The sequence below is a fragment of the Mytilus galloprovincialis genome, chromosome 1 (assembly GCF_965363235.1).
Source record: "Mytilus galloprovincialis chromosome 1, xbMytGall1.hap1.1, whole genome shotgun sequence".
Lineage (NCBI taxonomy): Eukaryota > Metazoa > Mollusca > Bivalvia > Mytilida > Mytilidae > Mytilus > Mytilus galloprovincialis.
In genome coordinates this window covers 108,578,257-108,599,461 of record NC_134838.1, presented here as the reverse complement: position 1 = coordinate 108,599,461, position 21,205 = coordinate 108,578,257, and the positions used below count along the sequence as shown (strand labels likewise).

General features: G+C 30.1%; 1 protein-coding gene across 1 annotated transcript in view; it reads left to right on the top strand.

The window, feature by feature from the left end:
- Positions 1–17,808, top strand: part of LOC143050148 (dedicator of cytokinesis protein 4-like) — a 108,633-nt gene extending 90,825 nt beyond the window's left edge. Inside the window, exons 48-55 of the mRNA XM_076223800.1 lie at positions 492–626; positions 1,895–1,989; positions 2,609–2,681; positions 5,906–5,957; positions 6,497–6,604; positions 7,179–7,285; positions 7,711–7,803; positions 13,828–17,808. Of these exons, the coding sequence (XP_076079915.1) occupies positions 492–626; positions 1,895–1,989; positions 2,609–2,681; positions 5,906–5,957; positions 6,497–6,604; positions 7,179–7,285; positions 7,711–7,803; positions 13,828–14,355 (1,191 nt within the window). The 3' untranslated portion in view covers positions 14,356–17,808. The remainder of the gene's footprint in view (positions 1–491; positions 627–1,894; positions 1,990–2,608; positions 2,682–5,905; positions 5,958–6,496; positions 6,605–7,178; positions 7,286–7,710; positions 7,804–13,827) is intronic.
- The last annotated feature ends 3,397 nt before the right edge of the window (positions 17,809–21,205 follow it).

Sequence of the window (21,205 nt, the reverse complement as noted above, 5' to 3'; positions counted from 1 at the left end):
ATAGTAGAGGGGCATTATGTTTTCTGGTCTGTGCGTCCGTCCGTTCGTTGGTCCGTCTGTCCCGCTTCAGGTTAAAGTTGTTGGTCAAGGTCGTTTTTGATGAAGTTGAAGTCCAATCAACTTGAAACTTAGTACACATGTTCCCTATGATATGATCTTTCTAATTTTAATGCCAAATTAGAGTTTTTACCCCAATTTCACGGTCCACTGAACATAGAAAATGATAGTGCAAGTGTACTGGGGACACATTCTTGTTTTTTATAAATTATCCACTAATCAAATCCTCAGAGGAGATTTATAGTCAGGGAAAATGTGATGTGGGAACCATTTTGCAGAAACAAGGACTTATTAAAAGTAAATAGAAAATACAATGCCAACAGGTCACTTGAAGCTTTCTTTATGTGTCATGTGGGGGTATTCAAGCTTGCTCACTAAGGCTCCTTGATTTTAGTTAAGCTTTATAGGAAACAATTTTATCATTTTCTTTTTAGATTAGCTTGTTGGACCAAGGACTTGCTGTAATGAAGAAAGATAACAGTGAAGGCTTGGTCATGTTAGTCCAAAGTTTGGATGAAGAACTAAAGAAATTAATGAAAAAAGTTGGCTTTAGAAAAGAAAAAAGAGCTGTAAGTTCTTTGTTATCATTTTGTTATGGTAAAAGAAGAGTACTGGTTACATCTTAACACAAACATACATTAATAGAAAGAATATCATGATTCACTATGGAATAACAACAGACAACACATGATTCAATATGGAATTACAACAGACAACACATGATTCACTTTGGAATAACAACAGACAACACATGATTCACTTTGGAATAACAACAGACAACACATGATTCACTGTGGAATAACAACAGACAACACATGATTCACTATGGAAAAACAACAGACAACACATGATTCACTAAGAAATAGGAACAGACAACACATGCTTCACTGTAAAAATAACAAGCAAAACATGATTCACTATGTAATAATAACAGAACATACATGATTCAATATGTAATTATTACTTTGTAATAATATTAGAAAACACATGATTCACTACCATATGTAATACTATGAAACAATACATGTTTCCCTATTTAATAATAACAGACAACACATGATTCACTATGTAAAGATAACAGACAACACATGAATCACTATGTAAAGATAACAGACAACACATGAATCACTATGTAAAGATAACAGACAACACATGATTCACTGTAAAAGTAACAAGCAAAACATGATTCACTATGTAATAATAACAGAACATACATGATTCAATATGTAATTATTACTTTGTAATAATATGAGACAATACATGTTTCCCTATTTAATAATAACAGACAACACATGAATCACTATGTAAAGATAACAGACAACACATGAATCACTATGTAAAGATAACAGACAACACATGAATCACTATGTAATGATAACAGACAACACATGAATCACTATGTAAAGATAACAGACAACACATGAATCACTATGTAATGATAACAGACAACACACGAATCACTATGTAAAGATAACAGACAACACACGAATCACTATGTAAAGATAACAGACAACACACGATTCACTATGTAAAGATAACAGACAACACACGATTCAATATGTAAAGATAACAGACAACACACGATTCACTATGTAATGATAACAGACAACACACGAATCACTATGTAAAGATAACAGACAACACACGAATCACTATGTAAAGATAACAGACAACACATGAATCACTATGTTATAATAACAAACAACAGAAAATATTAATATCTATAAAGTGTTTTAAATTGACAAAAAAAGATATTAGGAAATTATTTGATTTAACTTTATCTCCTGGATGGAAAAAACAAAAGCAATAATAATATTTTTGTTGTTAACAATTTCAGGCTGTGCATAGTGAGTTAAAGAAATGGGACTCTGGGATGGGAAGTTTTATAGATCCAAGACCAGGAACACCAAATTCTCAACATTCAAGTGGAAGGTATGTATCTCAAGTTATAACAAGATATGTATCAAATTTGCCAATTTGTGAAAGGACACACTGTTTCCGACACCAATTACAGAAAGAAATTTCAGCTTATCATTGTAATCCACTGCCCTCAACAGTAATGATTACAGTGTCTTAATAATCTAATCATATACTTTAATGATAAAATCAGAGCACTTTTTATACATTTAACTGAACTTTTCTAAGTTAAAATGATACTGTTTCATGATACGAAATTTGAAAGCGAAAGCTTACAAGAAATTGATTGAAAGAAGTAACATGTAAGTTATACATCAGAAGACAACAATGTAACAACACAAAATTCATAAGTCATCTAGGGATACTTTATATGATCCTTCCAATTCCAAACTTTTATGTCACAAGTGTTGTTATAAACAATGCAGATTTAAGTACACAATTTATTTCCAGCATACAACTCTGAACACCTCAAAAAATATCTGTGACAGTACATATATTTGTTCACTGTGTCTATAGGATTTTTTTCAAATTGGTTAGAAAAGTATGAAAGCATTCAGAATGTATAGCTAGGGTCAAGGTCAAACACTTGGTCAAAGTTGTTTTAATTGAAATGAATTGCAATGTCTATTTTTAGCAACAGATCATCAGTGATATCATCAGATTCCAGATCAAATGACCGAGACGATCTGATAGATCTCACTTCTACGGTATGTATCAAAATTTTAAGTTTTCAACAGACTTTTTCACATCCTCAAGAAAAGACCGCAACCTTTTAACAATCAAAAAAGTTAAGAAACTATAAAGTTTTGAAATGATTAATATTTTGTCTAATAAAAAATAACTATCATTTTTGAAATTGAATCCAAAAAGTTTGAGGTATTACTTTGCAAATATTGAAATAAGTTTCTACTCGAAATTTAGTAATGCATTATGCAGATGTCATTTTTAATTGGAATAATTTTCACAATATATTTTTATAAAGTTTTGCCTGCATTGCATTTTAATAATTTACTCTTCCCTAATCTGTAATTACATTCATAAACTTTTTTCAACATTTAATAATCAAAACTCATGCTTTTGATGAGCTAGGCTATAGCTTTTGTTTTTGCTGTCTTTTTTGTCTTGCTGCAGTCTGTATAGAGCTGCAGTATCTTATTTTAAGTAATGCTTTATAACTGCAGTAGTTAGAAACTAATATGCATGCTATATTCTAAATGTCTGTTTTTCCTTTACTGGCTTACTGAAAAAATATATATTTTCTGTTATATAAATTTATTTTTATGTTAATTTAGTTTCTATCCTAGCTTTTATTACTTTTACTAGTAGACTTGCTTGTGTAGATTTTCATGTTAGCTTATGCTTGATCATGTAGCGTATAATGCACCAAGCATAAATAGAAAAGATTATCAAGCTTCATATTTATAATCTAAATTAAATTGCATGGCTGAAAATATTTATCTGTAAATAAAGATGTCCATTTACAAAATTGTATTAGAGTGTCTTTCAAGTTGACTAATTTCATATCATTTTTAATGCTGAGAAAACAATGATTTTTATAATGAAATTGATTTAACTTTCATAATTGCCCGTGTTGTATCTCCAAAAATGTATATGGTGGTCTTGGTAAAATACTGTACACAATGTGTTTTATAACTAAGTAAATTAAATTTGATTTTATCATATAATTCTTGATTCAGGTATAAACCTAAAAAAATGTATTTAAGAATTGAATGCTGCTTTTTGTAAATTTATTGGGGTGTAAAAGCGTTGACCGAAGTACATTTTGTATGAAGCGCGGAAGCGCTTCATACTAAAAATGTGCGCACGGTCAACGCTTTTACAACCCTATAAAGTTACAAAAAGAAGCATTCAATACTTATAATTACATTTTTTTAGCTAGAATCATGAAAACACGATTTTTATCAAGTTTTCATTTAATTTACCTGTGCACTTTATTGTGGGACCTCGTGTCATCATGAATGATAAATGTTATTGTCTAATACAATTGTTTCCGGAATAGCACGAGATGTGCAGTTGGCCAATCAGAATAACGTATTATAATGAAACATACATCTAATGTAATTATTTAGAAGTGGATTGCCCATCTAACTGCCAAATATGATGATAAATATGATTAAAGTTTTGATATATGATAAAATGATAAATTCTATTAAACATCAGAATTGGATTTGCCATGTTTCAGAATATCTGTACAGACTTTAGATACATACTAATGATTTTATATTTAACAGAGTTGACGTAACTTTGAATAACGCAGTAAGATTAGTACTAACATAATAATTTTTGAATTATAAACAATATTAAAACAAAATGAAGTTGATTGTCTATTGCTCATCTGCATGTATCATACAGGATATACCAATACTTATTACCTCCCCTACCACGGTGGACAGACGGAGGTACAGCCACCATTTTCCTTCTCGGAATCTGTCACTTCATCATCATAGCCGACCTCTGTCTCTGCAGTTTAGCGATCATCTTGTCATTAAGGTATACCATTTAAGCATTGGTATGAAACCTTTGTGGGCATGGTATTGTAATAAATTCAATGTTTTGGAATTGTGTGGGCTTAAGTACTTTTGGTGTTGTTTGATGGTAAAGAGTGGTAATCCAGTTGTTTTTGGTGTTGTTCCCTTTTTATGTATTATTTTTATTTTAACCTATCCAGTCAGATATATTAATGTTGTGATTAGGAAGCATGATGAACAATGGTGATTTATTTGTTTTTGCATGTGTTTTAATTTTGCATTGATTTCTGTTTGAATGGTATAAAGAATATTATTTTATTTACAGGAATCACATTGATTTAAGCTAGCCTGAGAAATTTTTTTCACAAAGACATTTGTTGTATAGGACATCAACTAGAATTTTCTTTTTGATTCTATTATTCTTCTAATAGTAATAAATTTTAATGGGATAATAAAACCAAATATATTTTATTAATCCGATGGCCTAAGTAAGATATATGGACAAAAAGTTGTTATTATTGCATCTAAAGTATTAATCTGGATTAAACGTCTAAACCATAAATTACTTTTCTAGCTGATCAAACCTCTTGCATATATTCCATAGATGTCATCCATTTAAAATAGACAGTTTGATATACAAAAAAGTTCTACATGTTTAAAATCTGAAAATAAAATAAAAGAATGAATGTCCCAATATTACCATAGTTATTTCATTTATCTGATTTCTTAAACAAGATGTCTTTAAAATATATCTAACATGTACAAGTTATTGATACTTTAGAAGTAGATTAGCTACACTTTGATATGTTGATAGCAGCTTTTCTATAGTCTCAGAGTAGATTTCTATACTAATTCTTTAGATCTTAGACTAACCATAGATACATTTATGGACTAACATTATAGTAGACTGTGAACAGATTTGCATGCAACGAAAGTGATGATAATACATGTTGTAAAAGACATGGACAAATGCATACCATATCAAAGTAGTTTTGTTTTCTTGTTTACCAAAGTCAAATTGTATTAGATTTTGGGGGAAGTTATGTGTTTACAAAATTAACAGCACTGAGCATAAAACTTTTAGTGTACTTTCAATTTCTCATATTCATCACAAAAAAGAGGAAATTGAATTGCCTTCACATATCCTCCCGAACCATTTGAATACCCTCATCATACAAGTATTAGGTACAAGACATAGTGCTCTTGTTAGAAGAAAATTTATTCAGATGAAAACACAAACTTGATCAAAAACTCACAACAGCATATCAAACTATGGTAGGCAAGGCAAACTTGATTGTAAACTCACTTTGGTTTCTGTTAAATTTGTTTTTTCTAATTTCCAATATAATTCAGTAATAAATTTTTACATAAAAGTCTTGAAATTGAAAAAAACAAAACTATTTTCTTAATGTACATTTTAAAATGTTAAAATATTCTTTCAGGCCGAAAGTCCACAAAGTAAACCAACACACATTGAATCACCTAAACCAAAGGGTAAGTTAATAATATAGAAACAGGTGAAGATTTTAGTTTTCCTCCCATTTATGGTGGTTTTGACAGTGTAATGGTGGGTTAAAAATCTTTTTGTACAGTATTATTATCTCCTTCTTCCACAAAACATGGATCTTTACAGTGAACAGCAGCAAATTTGATGGTTAAACCAAGATATTAAAAAAAAGTATTCTGTTGTCAATTTGTTAAGTACGAACTTTCATTATATGGTCATCTACAGAACCAATACAAATTTCATCTGTCATCAAATCATCGAATCATTATTATCCATGGGCTCTAAGTCTTATTTATTTCAAAATTTATGTTAAATAAAAATATATAGATTGATTGATTGTTGGTTGCTTAACATCCAGTGGGGATACATATAGAATCATGGATCAGAAATATATTGTTACTTTTGAAATAGTTAGTGTGTCAAAAAGTGTAAAGTTGAAAAATGTCATCAATGGTAACTGTTTAACTCCTACATACAGATCATGAAATACAGTTCCTAATGTATTTTCTTATTTGATATTCTATAGTTCCAGCCAAGGGTAATGTGTCCATAGATACTTCTGCTATTAAACACTTGAGGACAAAATCTGTAGCATATACTAGGAAACCTCCTATTCCAGAGAGAAAACGATCAGGTAACTACTCATTATACAAATATGGAGTGGTGGTATGATTAACAATCTATTCACCAGAGACCAAGCATGTATGATAAATTCTCAAGTTTGTTACATTTTACTGAAAAAGTCAGATGACAAAAATTATGCATTAAAACTAGTTGTCTATTGTTTTAAATAGCTATTTCATACATCGGTATGTGTGAACATCTATACATTGCTTGTTGTTTGGTGTGAGCTAAGGCTTTGTGCTGAAGGCTGTATATTGACCTATAATGGTTTACTTTTATAAATTGTTATTTGGATGGAGAGTTGTCTCATTGGCACTCACACCACATCTGCCTATATCTATTGTTTATTTTTCTTTTAGATATGAACCATATCTAAAGAACATCCAGTTTTAGTGTATTTCAATTTCAAGAATGATAAGATTAGAAATAACTAAGACAACCAACTGGTTAGTCCTTGAAAAACTTAGGTCTATATATGATTGACCATGACCCAGTTTCTTTAATATTCATAACAACTTTAATTGTAGAAAAAATAGAACACAACAATTTGGTAGAATTAATTCAATTTGAATGTTTTCTTTAAGATCCTTTTCCAGCCAGTGTGCCACGACCCTTTCCAGGTCCAGACGGATCTAGCATCATTGAGGAAGATACAGTACCTAATTTACCCGTCAAACATAGTACATCTAAGGTAAACAAATTATCATACCTTGTGGCATATTTGTAGTACATGTACAAATGTATCTGCACTTCTTGTTGTACATTGAATGTTATAGATGATGTACTAATGTGTTTAAGTCTGATCTTTGACAACACAATGTATTGTCATATACAAACAAATAGTTATGCTACAGAAAAAGTAGAAGCTATGATAAAAAAAAAGAACTTTTGAATTTAGTTTAGTTATATGATTATACTCTGTTTTAAAAGGATTATTGGTGTCAACAAATAATGGAAAAGCTGTGTATTTGATAAAAGCTTAGTGAATACATAAGTTTTCCCCCTTTTAAAATCATATAAATTGTACAATTTAATCCTTAAGTTTTATAAAGGTGGACAAAAGTCATACACATATATTGGTTATAGTGTATTTTATACTAACTTTGTAAAATACAGGTGAGAATGTTAACAAACAGGCAGACAGTGAACTTTCCAAAAGTGGATAGTTCCAAAATAAACAAGACTGTTTCTCAGTCTTATGAAAACACTGTAAGTAATAATCCCACCACACACATAATCTATATATGTATCAATATACTACACAGCTTTATATAGGTAAACAGCATCTACTGTTAATATCTGTTACTTGAAACTGATTTTAATTGTCAAATAAAGGTTCATACAGTTGTTTGAAAACTTTGATACTTTTTATACCTTCTAACATGAAGCTCAGTATGAAAATGCATTGATCATGGAAAAAATGTTTTCGACTACTAATATTATCCTTCAAATGAAGCTGAATGCTTAGAAAGAAATTTAACATTAAAGTAAACAAAGGTAAGTAAAAAAGACCGAAAGATCAGTGTCAAGTAAACAGATAGAGAAACAGTAAAAACATGTTGTACTCTGTCATAAGCAGATGCTACTATTGTCCCTGGCTGATTGAGCACTGTTGCATCTGATCAACTATTTCCAATAAGATCAGCTTTCAAGATTTTGATTTTCTTGTCCCAAGAAAGAAAAAACAGAGAAGGTATATATTTGATATGCAGTGTTTTTACTAGTTTCTTACTTCATTAATTTTCAATTTACACATAAAAAAATATTTTTAGAATAAATGAATTTCTTCCAAAATTAAATTTACTTCTGGCTTTTCTAAATTTTTGAACCCACTTCTTTTGTGATAAGAGTGAGCAGTTTAAACACCCAGGACCTCATCCTTTAAAGAATGTATCCATATTATAAAAATGCAAACCCCATTATATATTTTTTGACAAAAAGTAGACCTTTATTTATTTCAATCCATTTCATCATAGATGGGTTTATACATTAATGATTTCTATGTGAGTTAAAATGGATTTGAAAATAGTCAGGTGTATTTACAAATACTTTTAACCACATCTTTATGAATTACTAATATATGATATAGTAATTTCAGATAAAGTCAGCAACATTTCCATGTAATTAATCTAAATTTCTGTCCTTTTCACATAAATTATAAACTTTGAAATAGTGACTATTCCAGCAGCTTATCCCTAGCTTTCAATACACAGAAAGTGCCTCTTCTGCCATTCCCCTCCTGAACCTGATTCTTGGTTATATATATTTATAGGTCTTAGTCTAAAAAATATTTAAGAAAAATGCATGAAATTTTAAATACACATACCCTAAACATTATGCATGCATATAGATATACATATGTTAAAGTTTATAACTATTCATATAGAAATACATATGTTGAATTTACCGTATACCGTATGTGCATGCATATAAATATACATATGTTAAGTTGGTAACTGTGCATTTAGACGTACATATATTATGTTAATGCCAATAAAATATGCATGCATATGAATATACATATGATGAATTTATTCCGATTACATATGCATGCATATACATATGATTTAGATTATTATACCTTAGTAGAACAATGAAATACTATACTTAAAAAAATGGTTCATTATTGTTGTTTTAAGATGGTGATTACAGCTAAGCTTTTGTCTTTGAGGATCAAATGCTTAACCCTGGAAGTCATATCTTTCCATCTTCATCATTTTAGTGAATTTTTTACAATGATCCTTTACAAAAGTGGAGATTGCAAGGTTGAAAAACTTTTGATTTTAGTAAAATGTTTGAGTGAAAGTTTTATGAAGATGTGTGAGGAATAAATGTGTGTTTTTGTTAGTGATTTGATGTAAACATGTACCGGTACATGTGTGTCTGGATATTTATGTCTGCATGTTTGTGTATACATAGCATGAAAAGTTGACATATTACATGTATTTATTATTTACATAATGTTTTCATACATCTACCCTGCATTGTGTTATTTTATGTTCCCTTTGTGATAGTACCTTATACAAATGTATATCACTATATTGTTTCTGAGTGAAATTCTATGTGCGTAAATATTTTCTGTTGATTTCCTGACTTCTTTCAGTATTTTAATGGGCATTTATTTCAGCCCTTCATGTTTTTGTTTTGTTTAGAGTTTTCAGCTTTTTGATATTTTCTATCCTTAATCAAGGACAGTGCTTTTATTGTAAGTTTCTCAAATGCTAAAATCTTTCTTTATAGAGTGGGGTGCTCATTTTCGCCATATCTTTCAATGTTTTCTACAGTTTATGTTCCGGTCTATATGTTTTTGAAGTAAACTGATATTTCTATATGAAGATAACTTCCAATGCAAAATATTCTTAAGCTTGAAAACGTGTTTGTTTGAAAATACTCATCTTAAAAGTGAGACTAAAGGGTGTTTGAAATTTCCTGATGTTTTGTCAATGGGGGACACATATTCGCCGTTTTTACACATCTATTTAAAACCAAATAACTGCAGCTTTAAACAATGTTTATCAAATCAATTTCATTATAGATGAATAGCAGACATTTTAAAGGTGTAAAGAACTGAAATTTAGGGCAATCAAGTCAAAGAATTACTTAGAAATACCTCCTTGAAACCGTGTTTTTCATTCAGGAAATCGGCCGAAAATCGTTGTCTGTTTTTCAGTCCTTTGCGGTAATTGCCAAAATTTTGTCTCAGTTTAAAAAATAATCATGTTTGTTATAAAAATATAATTCACCTGCATATTTCTTCTTTTCAGCCATCCTTTGAAGTTTTTACACCCCAAAATCATATAACGGCGAAATTGTGTCCCCGGCGAATATGGGCGCCCCACTCTAGACTTATTTGATGTTGTCCTCTCATCATTATACTATGCTGTTTTAAAAGTTATCTCACAGTTAGTAGACTGCTACTGATTGGTTGAGTGTTCATGGTTTCTAAAGGGGATATACGCAGGAATATGACAATTTATCATACTACTGTGTTTGATTATATTGCAAACTATACCAGGCATTTGTTTTTTTTTATTTTCTTAGTGTTGTGACTTTTACTTCTTAATATCTTGTCAGATTCCCTGGATTTTCTACTCTTTAAAAACTAAATTCCTTCTAGTTTTCACTGCACATTGACAATAATAAGGCAGAAAAAGAACTACCGGTAAACTTCCACAAATTCATAAAATTGTAAATTGTAGTTGAAATCTACGAGTGGTAAATAGGTAAGGTTATATATGATATTATTGCCTACACTAAAAAAAATTCTTCAAGTACTTAATAGCATGAATGCAAACTGTCAACTTTTTACATTGTTCATTTTTAGCAAGACTTCTTGGTGAGTTATTGCAATGCTGTTTTAGGTGAAAGTTTTTCAATTTGATAGTGCAATTCATATATAAGGTCATAATTATACCCATTACTTACATTTATTGAGAGAGAAAAAAACTGAACTTGATTTGGGTGACATCTATTTGAATCAAAAATTAATTGAATGGAGATTGGAGATTACGAATAAATTTAATTATGACCTTACTGTTATATAATTTTTATCTAATGTTGCATTATAACATATAATATGCTTATAAATAAAAATGAGATGTGGGGTATTTGTCAATGAAACAGCAACCCAACACAAATATTCAAAAGACATCTACAATAGTCAGGTGTTCATTTATTTTCAAATTTCAAACAACAAGAATATCATTATTTTAATCAGGCACAAAAGTAATAGATGATCTTCTTCTTTCAAATATGCTTGAGGATTGATAGATATCATTGATTATGCAAATTAAAAATTCTCTATTGAGAAAACAAGGTATTTGTTTCCAGCAAGAGTTATTATCTTTACTCCTGACTGAAAATAAGATAACAATAGACACCAAGTGATATTCCTTAGTGAACTAATGGCAACTTTATTAAAAATGTAAAAGCAGAAATTTGAGAGTAACACTGAAAATGTCAAGTAGTATAAAAAGGAAAGTATTGAAATCCAACAACCATGCTTAAAACAGCAAACACCATAGTTTCCTTTGTTTGACTAATTTTAACAATATTTCAAGTTTGCTTGCAGAATTGTTATGAGCATTTTCAGCCTTAAAATTCACTACTCATTTCATATTTTATCACCATGTTAATTATCAGTTAATGAATAATAGTTATTCTGTAACAATGTCAGCATGTTTCAGTCGAGTACTATCCAATCTGGTTTTGTTTTATGGCAGGGGTTTGGTGTTTTCACCATTGAATATATTTTTTATAGAGAAATGTCTCACCAATAGGATAGTTTTCTGACAATGCTTTTGTTATCGCAAGATATTTTAATTTGGCTTCCTAACAGCAATAAAGATAGACTTTTTCCCACTTTTTAAAAAGAAAAAAACTAAATGTAACTTATGTATTTCTAGTTATTTTGCACAATATATCAATAACACAGACTTTAAATCATTTGGTCAGGCAAATGAACTTCACAATAATTGAAATATATTTTTTTATTGGTGGTTTTAGTTTACCTATTCTTTCTTATTATAAATGTTCATCTGGGATTGTTGAAACTATCTGAGGATATAAATTATATAAAAATGATTATTTTGAGGTTGCAATATTCATGAAATGTGTAGCTGTTTCAAAGCTATGCTTCCTCTCTGTGCCAATTGAGCTCAAAACTTATGAAAATTTGTCAATTTCAATTGGTTTTAAATAGAATTATACCCTATATTTTAAAAATGGTTCTAAAAGACTTCAAAGAACTCCCTACCATTATTGCTGTGATTTAAAAAAAAAAAATCCTCCTTCCCCAAACACACATTCAAATAGTATTGTCTAAAGGTCTATGGTTGTTCATCTTTACCTAAAATACACAAGACAGTTTCTTAAATATAGGAGAAACTAAATTTTTTTTATGCCCCACCTACGATAGTAGAGGGGCATTATGTTTTCTGGTCTGTGCGTCCGTTCCTCCGTTCGTCCGTTCGTTCGTTCGTTCGTTCGTTCGTCCGTCCGTCCGTCCGTCTGTCCCGCTTCAGGTTAAAGTTTTTGGTCGAGGTAGTTTTTGATGAAGTTGAAGTCCAATCGACTTCAAACTTGGTACACATGTTCCCTATGATATGATCTTTCTAATTTTAATGCCAAATTAGAGATTTTACCCCAATTTCACTGTCCACTGAACATAGAAAATGATAGTGCGAGTGGGGCATTCGTGTACTGAGGACACATTCTTGTTTAAATTTAATTTAAAGCAGTTGTCGTTATCTTTTTTTTTTGTGTAGGTAGAAATGAAAATTGTCCGTACATTTCTAAGATTAACCTTTTAAAGATATAACTGCATGTTTTCACCTTTGCATTGTTACTTCTTGAATGAAAATACCGAGCTCATGCTTTTGCATCCATACCTCTCAGCTTATGTAAATAACAAGCTGTTGTGTGTTTATTTGATATGACAGAAGTGTATAGGATGAAACAGTATTAGCAATATCGCTATGAGTTTTTCAATTTTATATCATAAAATTTACCTATACATTTGAAAATAAAAATGAAATTCAGGTTAAAAAAATGTTAAAGTCAAAGATCTAAAGTAATGAACTCCAGATCATTCAAAGAGAAACAAAGATTCTTCTTTCAATTAAGAAAGAAACAATAGCACATAAAAGCCAACAGTCTTTTTCAATGTTAAAAAACAAAGCTTCAAAAGTGTTTACCAGTATAATATTTTTAAAAACTCCACTGTCAAGAGAAGATGACAAATTTTCTGAAGATGAAGTGGTAGAATTGGTTTCAAATTATCTTTTATTAGTAGCTATTTAGGCAAACTTGGGGCTCTTTATCAATGTAAAATAAATGTGTTCTGTTCCCATGACATCATCAAACAAGCCATTTTTGCATGTTGTCACAATATTGAAAGCAATGAATGGTATTTGTCATTATAGATGAAATTCAACCAATGAAGATCTAAAACAGGCAAAACACTTGTTATAATATCAATAATTATCAAAATTAAAAAATAGATAAACAATGAGTTGGTAAAAGCATAAATCAGTAAAGAGTTTAAGGATATTGTTTAAACAGTTATTGCATGGGTACTAGTAGTGTTTATTAACACTTTTCAAAAATAAATCAGCTATGTTACAACTTTTACAACTATATACTATATGCATTTACCCTTCCCATATGCTGTCAATGATTGAATGTATGTATATTTTAATAGATTTTATAATTATTTCATTATTATTTTTTCAGTTGTTGAACTTAGAGAAAACAGATGATGGATTTTCTAAATCAAATGCGCCTGTGCCACCTCTTCCTCCTAGAAGATCAGTGCTAATACGTAATACTGTGGCTCTGGATTATACTGACAAATCTTCACCAAGACATTCTAACACTTCAGATGAACTAGAATTCTCTCCTGGAACAAGTCCTAGATCTGGACCTCCTCCTATTCCATCTCATTCCTCTAGCAGAATGCCAGCAATACCAAGTGGAAGAATTCCATCAGACAGTGAGCCTGCCAATAGTAACTATAACAACTGCAATCCTTGTCGACCATCAGTTATAAATATAACAAATGTTGTGAATGGTAACAAACAATCAGTATCACGGACTAGTACCATCAGTGATAGTGGGTCACATGATAGTGTGTTCTTAGGGAATGAGCCTCCTCCACCTATTCCTCAAAGACCAACCAGACTGTCAAATTCGTCACAATCATCTAATGCATCATCTAGTACAACACATACAAACCTAGAATTAGAATCATCCAGTCTTTAAATTATTTATTATATCTATGTTTCATTTTGTAATATTTGTATAGTGGAAAATCATGATTGCCACATATTTTAACTATAAGTTAATTATTTTTACCCGGTATTGGCCTGTTCATGGAGGTTTCACTTTATCATAGAATGAAAAAAACTGTTCATTCTTAAAAACCTATATGCACATTATATCATTTATCGATTTAACTTACTAACTTGGATGAACTATTGTGTGAACAGATCCTTAAGAAAAAGATGTCTGTTTTTACTCGTTTGTTGTATGAGATTGTAAAGGTTGATCAGTAATTGGAAATAAACTTTCATTTTCTTCTATTTGTTGCCAAAAAATGTTTTATTGAAACGAATAGGCAAGTTGGTGCTATAAATGAATTTTTTTTAATAATATTTATCTATTGATAAATTGGAATCAGCTTTAATGATAATTTTAAAAATTAAAAAACCAATAAGAATCTTCCATTTAGTACCAGGTGCTCATGTATACATGTTTTTAGATTTGATGTATGCAAATTATTAATCTCATTTAGAATCTCACATTTGGTGTAAGACAACCTACCAGTAGTTTAGGTTTGTTGTCATGTCCATCTTTGGATTTTGCTTAATAAGTTTATCAAGTTTTTAGAAATATTGTTCAGGTCACATAATTATAGAATACAGCATCAGAGTTCTTGAGAAAAAAAATCATTGGTGGTTCTTGAAGAAAACCTGCTGGTCTTAGTATTATTTATAAGGGGAAATTCCAAAATTGTGTCTGTACTTTGCAACTTTTGATGGTCAAAACCTTCAGATGACCACTTTTCAAAATCTGTGGCACTATAACACGAAGGATCTTGACAATTTTAACATGCATAATTTTTGTTCTACTATTTACTTTTGCAATATATTATGTATAAAAGGATATGTCATTGTCAGGAACTTTTCATCATTGTAGTTTTAGTCTTTTAATTCAAGGATTTTTCACTACAGAGTTTATCATATGGAAACTTTTTCATTCAAGCTAATTGATATGGCATTGCCATTTACATTGGATAAAAATAAGGACATGTTCTTTTCTAAAGCAAAATTTTACAAAATGAAAGGTTATTTAATCTGGGGAAAATCTGTAGTTGTTCATATTTTGGAGATGTCTATGATTAGTATCCATATTTATTCATCTCATACCAAAATGAGGGGAGATAACTTGTTTTGTTATTGTAAATTCTGGTTGACGTTATATTATCAATGAATATATTCTATGTTGAAGAAGATTGATAAAAATATCTCACCTTGATCTATCTTGATGCATAAAGGACAATTTATTCCTTATTTAAAGTATGGATCAAAATAGGCAAAACTACCTGGTACTATTATAGGCTGATCTTGGTAAATAATCATAGTTTACACAAATTTAAATGTCTGTTATGCATTGCAATGTAAGCAAGTATCATATACATATATTGTCAGTAGACTCTTTTGGAAATTTACTTGCATTTTAATGATGCTTGATTCCTGTTACTTTATAGGTTAAGGTCCAGATCTTAGTAATTGATAAACTGCTCCATATAACGCATTGACTCTGAAAGTGTTTATATTTTTATTTCTATCAGAGAATTATCTGAGTGAGTGCTTTATTTCTGTTATTTAGTATAACATTCCTGACATGACAGTCAATGTTGTTAATGTATTTTTTTGTGTATTATTGATGTATATTATTATTGTATTGTTTTTTTGTTTTTTTTATGTATTTTATATATGTATAGATTGTTAACATTTTATAAAAATACTGCTGAAAGGTAGAACATCTCATTTAATTCAAAATCTCATTAAACTCAATTAAAGTAACAGATAACTATTGAAAACGGGAAGTATATAAGTACAGTATTTATTTAAAAAATAGCAGGGTTAGTCTTAAAAGTCAAAATGTTAAATTCCTCTTCTAATTTTATATTGAGGCGGTATAAAATATCTTTTCTGCAAATCATTGTGGCCTTAAATGGTAGAGGATAGGAATTGTATCCAGGGGTGGATCCAGTCATTTTAAAAAGGGGGGGTTCCCAACCCAGAATAAAGGGGGGTTCCAACCATATGTCCCCATTCAAATGCATTGATCATCCAACAAATAGGGGGGTTCCAACCCCTGGAACACACCCCCCCCCCCCTCTGGATCCGCCACTGGTATTTTATTTTTTTGTGCACAAGACAAATAAACAAGCTATATCTTTTGCAATCTCATATACAGAAAAAAGGGGGAATTCTGTCAGAGGTGCTGTTTTAGTGAGAAGATAATGAATTTTAGATTAACATATTTTTATTTTTTTCTATATATGTAAGTGTGCATGTTATTGAAACCATTGTTAACCAACTTTTGTTAAAAGAAGTGAACATTTTATGAAAGGAAATGTACTTTAAACACCCATGACGAGTTGTTGTGAAACTTTGTTGTTGTTTTTATATAGAATATGGTCAGATTATCAAACAATGTCACAATTATTTTCCTATAATGTAATAGAAGATTTGTGTAGGACATTTTATGATAAGCTTTAAAGTGTATGTGTGAATAATCAAAGAAATTGAATAACGGTATATAAGCATATTTGAAATATACTCATTTACATCATTTTTCTACTGGTAGCTAAAGATAAATATATGGTTATATTTGTGAGAATAGCCACAGAATTTTTAATTTATAATTTTCCATGCTTTTTTTTACAAGATTGTTATGTTGTAAGGTTGTTCAGAAGATTTTGCTTTTGGAAGCAGCTCTGAAAAGGAATGAAATATTGACATGTTCTCACTGGAATTAATTAAGTATGTTAAAATGTGATTAGGTTTTGTTATTTAATTCATAATAAGAACACAGTAAACCACTGTATGTTTTTAAAACTGATTCAAAAAATAAAAGTTTAACAGAACATTTAAAAAATATCTACCTTGTCTTAATCACTGAGGCTACATTATAATTTCAATGTTATATAAATGCTTAGAATGGTTTTACTGCAAAATATTTGAGAATGATTTTTAACAAAAATCATATAACTTTACAAATAATTAACTGGGCTGATTTGGATGTTTGAGATATTTTTGTGAACTGAAATTACAAGTGAAAAATATGTTTTGTAAACCATTATGAGCCATGAAAATAATCATAGTCTATTATATGCTTTAATAGATATTTTTTTTAATTTTACAAGTGAATGAAACAAAACCTACTTTTTATATTATACATAATTGAAAAAGATGAAATGTATTTTTATTCATCTGCTATAGCAAAAATGAATTTGAATGAAATGAAATGAAATGAAATGAAAACATAGATTTGAATAAACTGGAATATACAAATAAATGTGACAAAATTGTAAATAGGATTTACATATGTACAGGTTTATTTATTCAGATAACATGTATTTATGCATAATATAAGAATGAGAGAGTCATGATGTCTTATGGTGGACAATAAATTGTTGAAAACTTTGCTTGTTTATTTAATTTCTACCTAACAGAAGACTTGTATAAATATCAATATTTACTACCTTTAATATCCTTAAGGTATAAAACCACTAATCCATAGCCCCATTGCTTTCTATGTTAAAAAATTCAATTTCAAGCTGTAATGTCTACTTGGTCTTAATTTCAAATAAAGTGGCATTTATTTCATATCAAAACTACCAGTATACCTTATCCTGACTTGTGGTGAAAAATTCAACATACCTTTAATTACATATTAGAGCATACTGGTTCCTGGAAGTTTGATAGTACAACCATGTGCTCCGCAGGGCACAGCTTTATACGACCGCAGAGGTCGATCCCTGAACAGTTGGGGCAGGTATGGACAAAACATTTAAGCGTGATACAGCTTTGAATTTGGATTGTGATCAAATTTTTGACATTATATGGGTTTTTTACACAAAACAAATGTCAAGCCACTCCATCATCATCATCATCATCTCAATTCAAATTTTAAATGGACTTTGCAACCCTAAACACTCATTTAAATACATCAGAAAATTATAAAAATAGAAAATGACATGATAGTCATGTCTGGCAAATTTCCAACATACATTATCTAAAAACATTTTAGAAAAGATAAGGAAAAAAAGCTTCATCAGCAACATTTTATATTGGCAAATTTCCAATGAAGTTATTTACATAAAGTTATTGGCAAATAAAAATAGAAAATGACATCATAGTCATGTCTGGCAAATTTCCAACATATATTATCTAAAAATATTTTAGATAAGATCAGGAAAAAAAACTTCATCAGCAACATTTTATATTGGCAAATTTCCAATGAAGTTATTTACATAAAGTTATTGGCAAATAAAAATAGAAAATGACATCATAGTCATGTCTGGCAAATGTCCAACATACATTATCTAAAAACATTTTAGATAAGATAAGGAAAAAAAGCTTCATCAGCAACATTTTATATTGGCAAATTTCCAATGAAGTTATTTACATAAAGTTATTGGCAAATAAAAATAGAAAATGACATCATAGTCATGTCTGGCAAATTTCCAACATATATTATCAACTACTATTCTATACAAAGAAAGATAACTCCAATTAAAAATTAATTGCTATTGCACAATATTGTGCAATTAGATATTTCTTGCTATTGTGCAATACTGGGCAATTGAAAATTTCTTGCTATTGCACAATACTTGATATGGAATCCTGATTTGGACCAACTTGAAAACTGGACCCATAATAAAAAATCAAAGTACATGTTTAGATAAAGCATATCAAATAAGCCCAAGAATTTAATTTTTGTTAAAATCAAACTTAGTTTAATTTTGGACCCTTTGGACCTTAATGTAGACCAATTTGAAAACTGGACCAAAAATTTAAGAATCTACATACACAGTTAGATTTGGCATATCAAAGAACCCATTTATTCAATTTTTGATGAAATCAAAGAAAGTTTAATTTTGGACCCCCATTTGGACCAACTTGAAAACTAGGCCAATAATTAAAAATCTAAGTACATTTTTAAATTCAGCATATCAAAGAACCCCAAGGATTCAATTTTTGTTAAAATCAAACTAAGTTTAATTTTGGACCCTTTGGACCTTAATGTAGACCAATTTGAAAACGGGACCAAAAATTAAGAATCTACATACATAGTTAGATTCGGCATATCAAAGAACCCCAAATATTCAATTTTTGATGAAATCACACAAAGTTCAATTTTGGATCCTTTGGGCCCCTTATTCCTAAACTGTTGGGACCAAAACTCGCAAAATCAAACCCAACCTTCCTTTTATGGTCATAAACCTTGTGTTTAAATTTCATAGATTTCTATTTACTTATACTAAAGTAATGGTGCAAAAACCAAAAATAATGCTTATTTGGGCCCTTTTTTGGCCCTTAATTCCTAAACTGTTGGAACCAAAACTCCCAAAGACAATCCCAACCGTCCTTTTGTGGTCATAAACCTTGTGTCAAAATTTCGTAGATTTCTATTCCCTTAAACTAAAGTTATAGTTCGAAAACCAAGAAAATGCTTATTTGGGCCCTTTTTGGCCCCTAATTCCTAAAATGTTGGGACCAAAACTCCCAAATCAATCCCAACCTTCCTTTTGTGGTCATAAACCTTGTGTTAAAATTTCATTGATTTCTATTCACTTTTACTAAAGTTAGAGTGCGAAAACTAAAAGTATTCGGACGACGACGACGCAGGAAGACGACGACGACGCCAACATGATAGCAATATACGACCAAAAAATTTTAATTTTTGCGGTCGTATAAAAACAGGTACTTCTGATCTTAACAACAGGGATAAGGTGTCCTCCTATACTTCTGTAATATTCAAAAGAAATTTTCAACAAGGGTTCTACAGTGATCCCAAATCCCCAAGCTTTCAGATGACACCAAAACTACCAAAAATGTTCAGTTTAAAACATTTACTACTTTCATGTATGTTCTTTTCGACAGGTCCTGAATAAGTAGTTCTATACCTTAAAGCATCAGGTCACATGATCAGTATTAAGACCAGAATACAAACTCAAATGAAAATTATGATAGCCATTAGATTTCTTTAAAGAGATGAAGGAGAAATAATATAGTCAATAGATTACTTTAAAGAGATGAAGAAGAAATAATGTAGCTAAATATATTTCTTTTAAGAGAAGAAGAAATGATATAGTCATTACCTTTCTTTAAATAGATAAAGAAGAAATATTGAAAGCCATCAAGTTTTGCCCATTTGTCTGCAGGCCAGTATGAGTTTTGGGGTCTTTCAACCAAGATCACTGACATCATTTGAAACAAAGGCATACCTGTCAACTGACCCGGATTCTGCGGGTGTGACCCGAGATTTTCACAATTCTGAGGGATCACCCGGATCACCCGCCGGGTCATTGAAATAACCCGGGAATTCCGGGAATGACCCGAATTCACCTGTATTTCTTAGCCTTGAGATTGATTTTCATAAGTATTATTCCTTTGAAATACCGGCAAATTCGTAATTCTTCCATGAACAGGCAGTTCATCTAGCTATGTAAACTGTCAAATTAAGTGACCCATTAAGTGCATGGCTTCACTTGACAGCTTTGGTGTCAAACACACTGTTAATTAACACCAATTACCTTAGCTTTAGGTCGTAAATAAATTGCCCTGTTGTTTTACAAAGATATTTCAACTAAGAGTTACTTCCCCTTATTTGTCACCATTCAAAATTATTCCTTATATTTACGTTTTATGGGTGGAAAAGATTAAATCATAATAATATAAAATTCAAATACATATTGAAAAATAACTTTTCATTATTTTTATACCTTTATACAATTTTTTAAAAAAAGTTGAAAATTATTTTTTACATTTATACTTTCTTTAACTGTATTACTATATTTTATCATACTCTAATT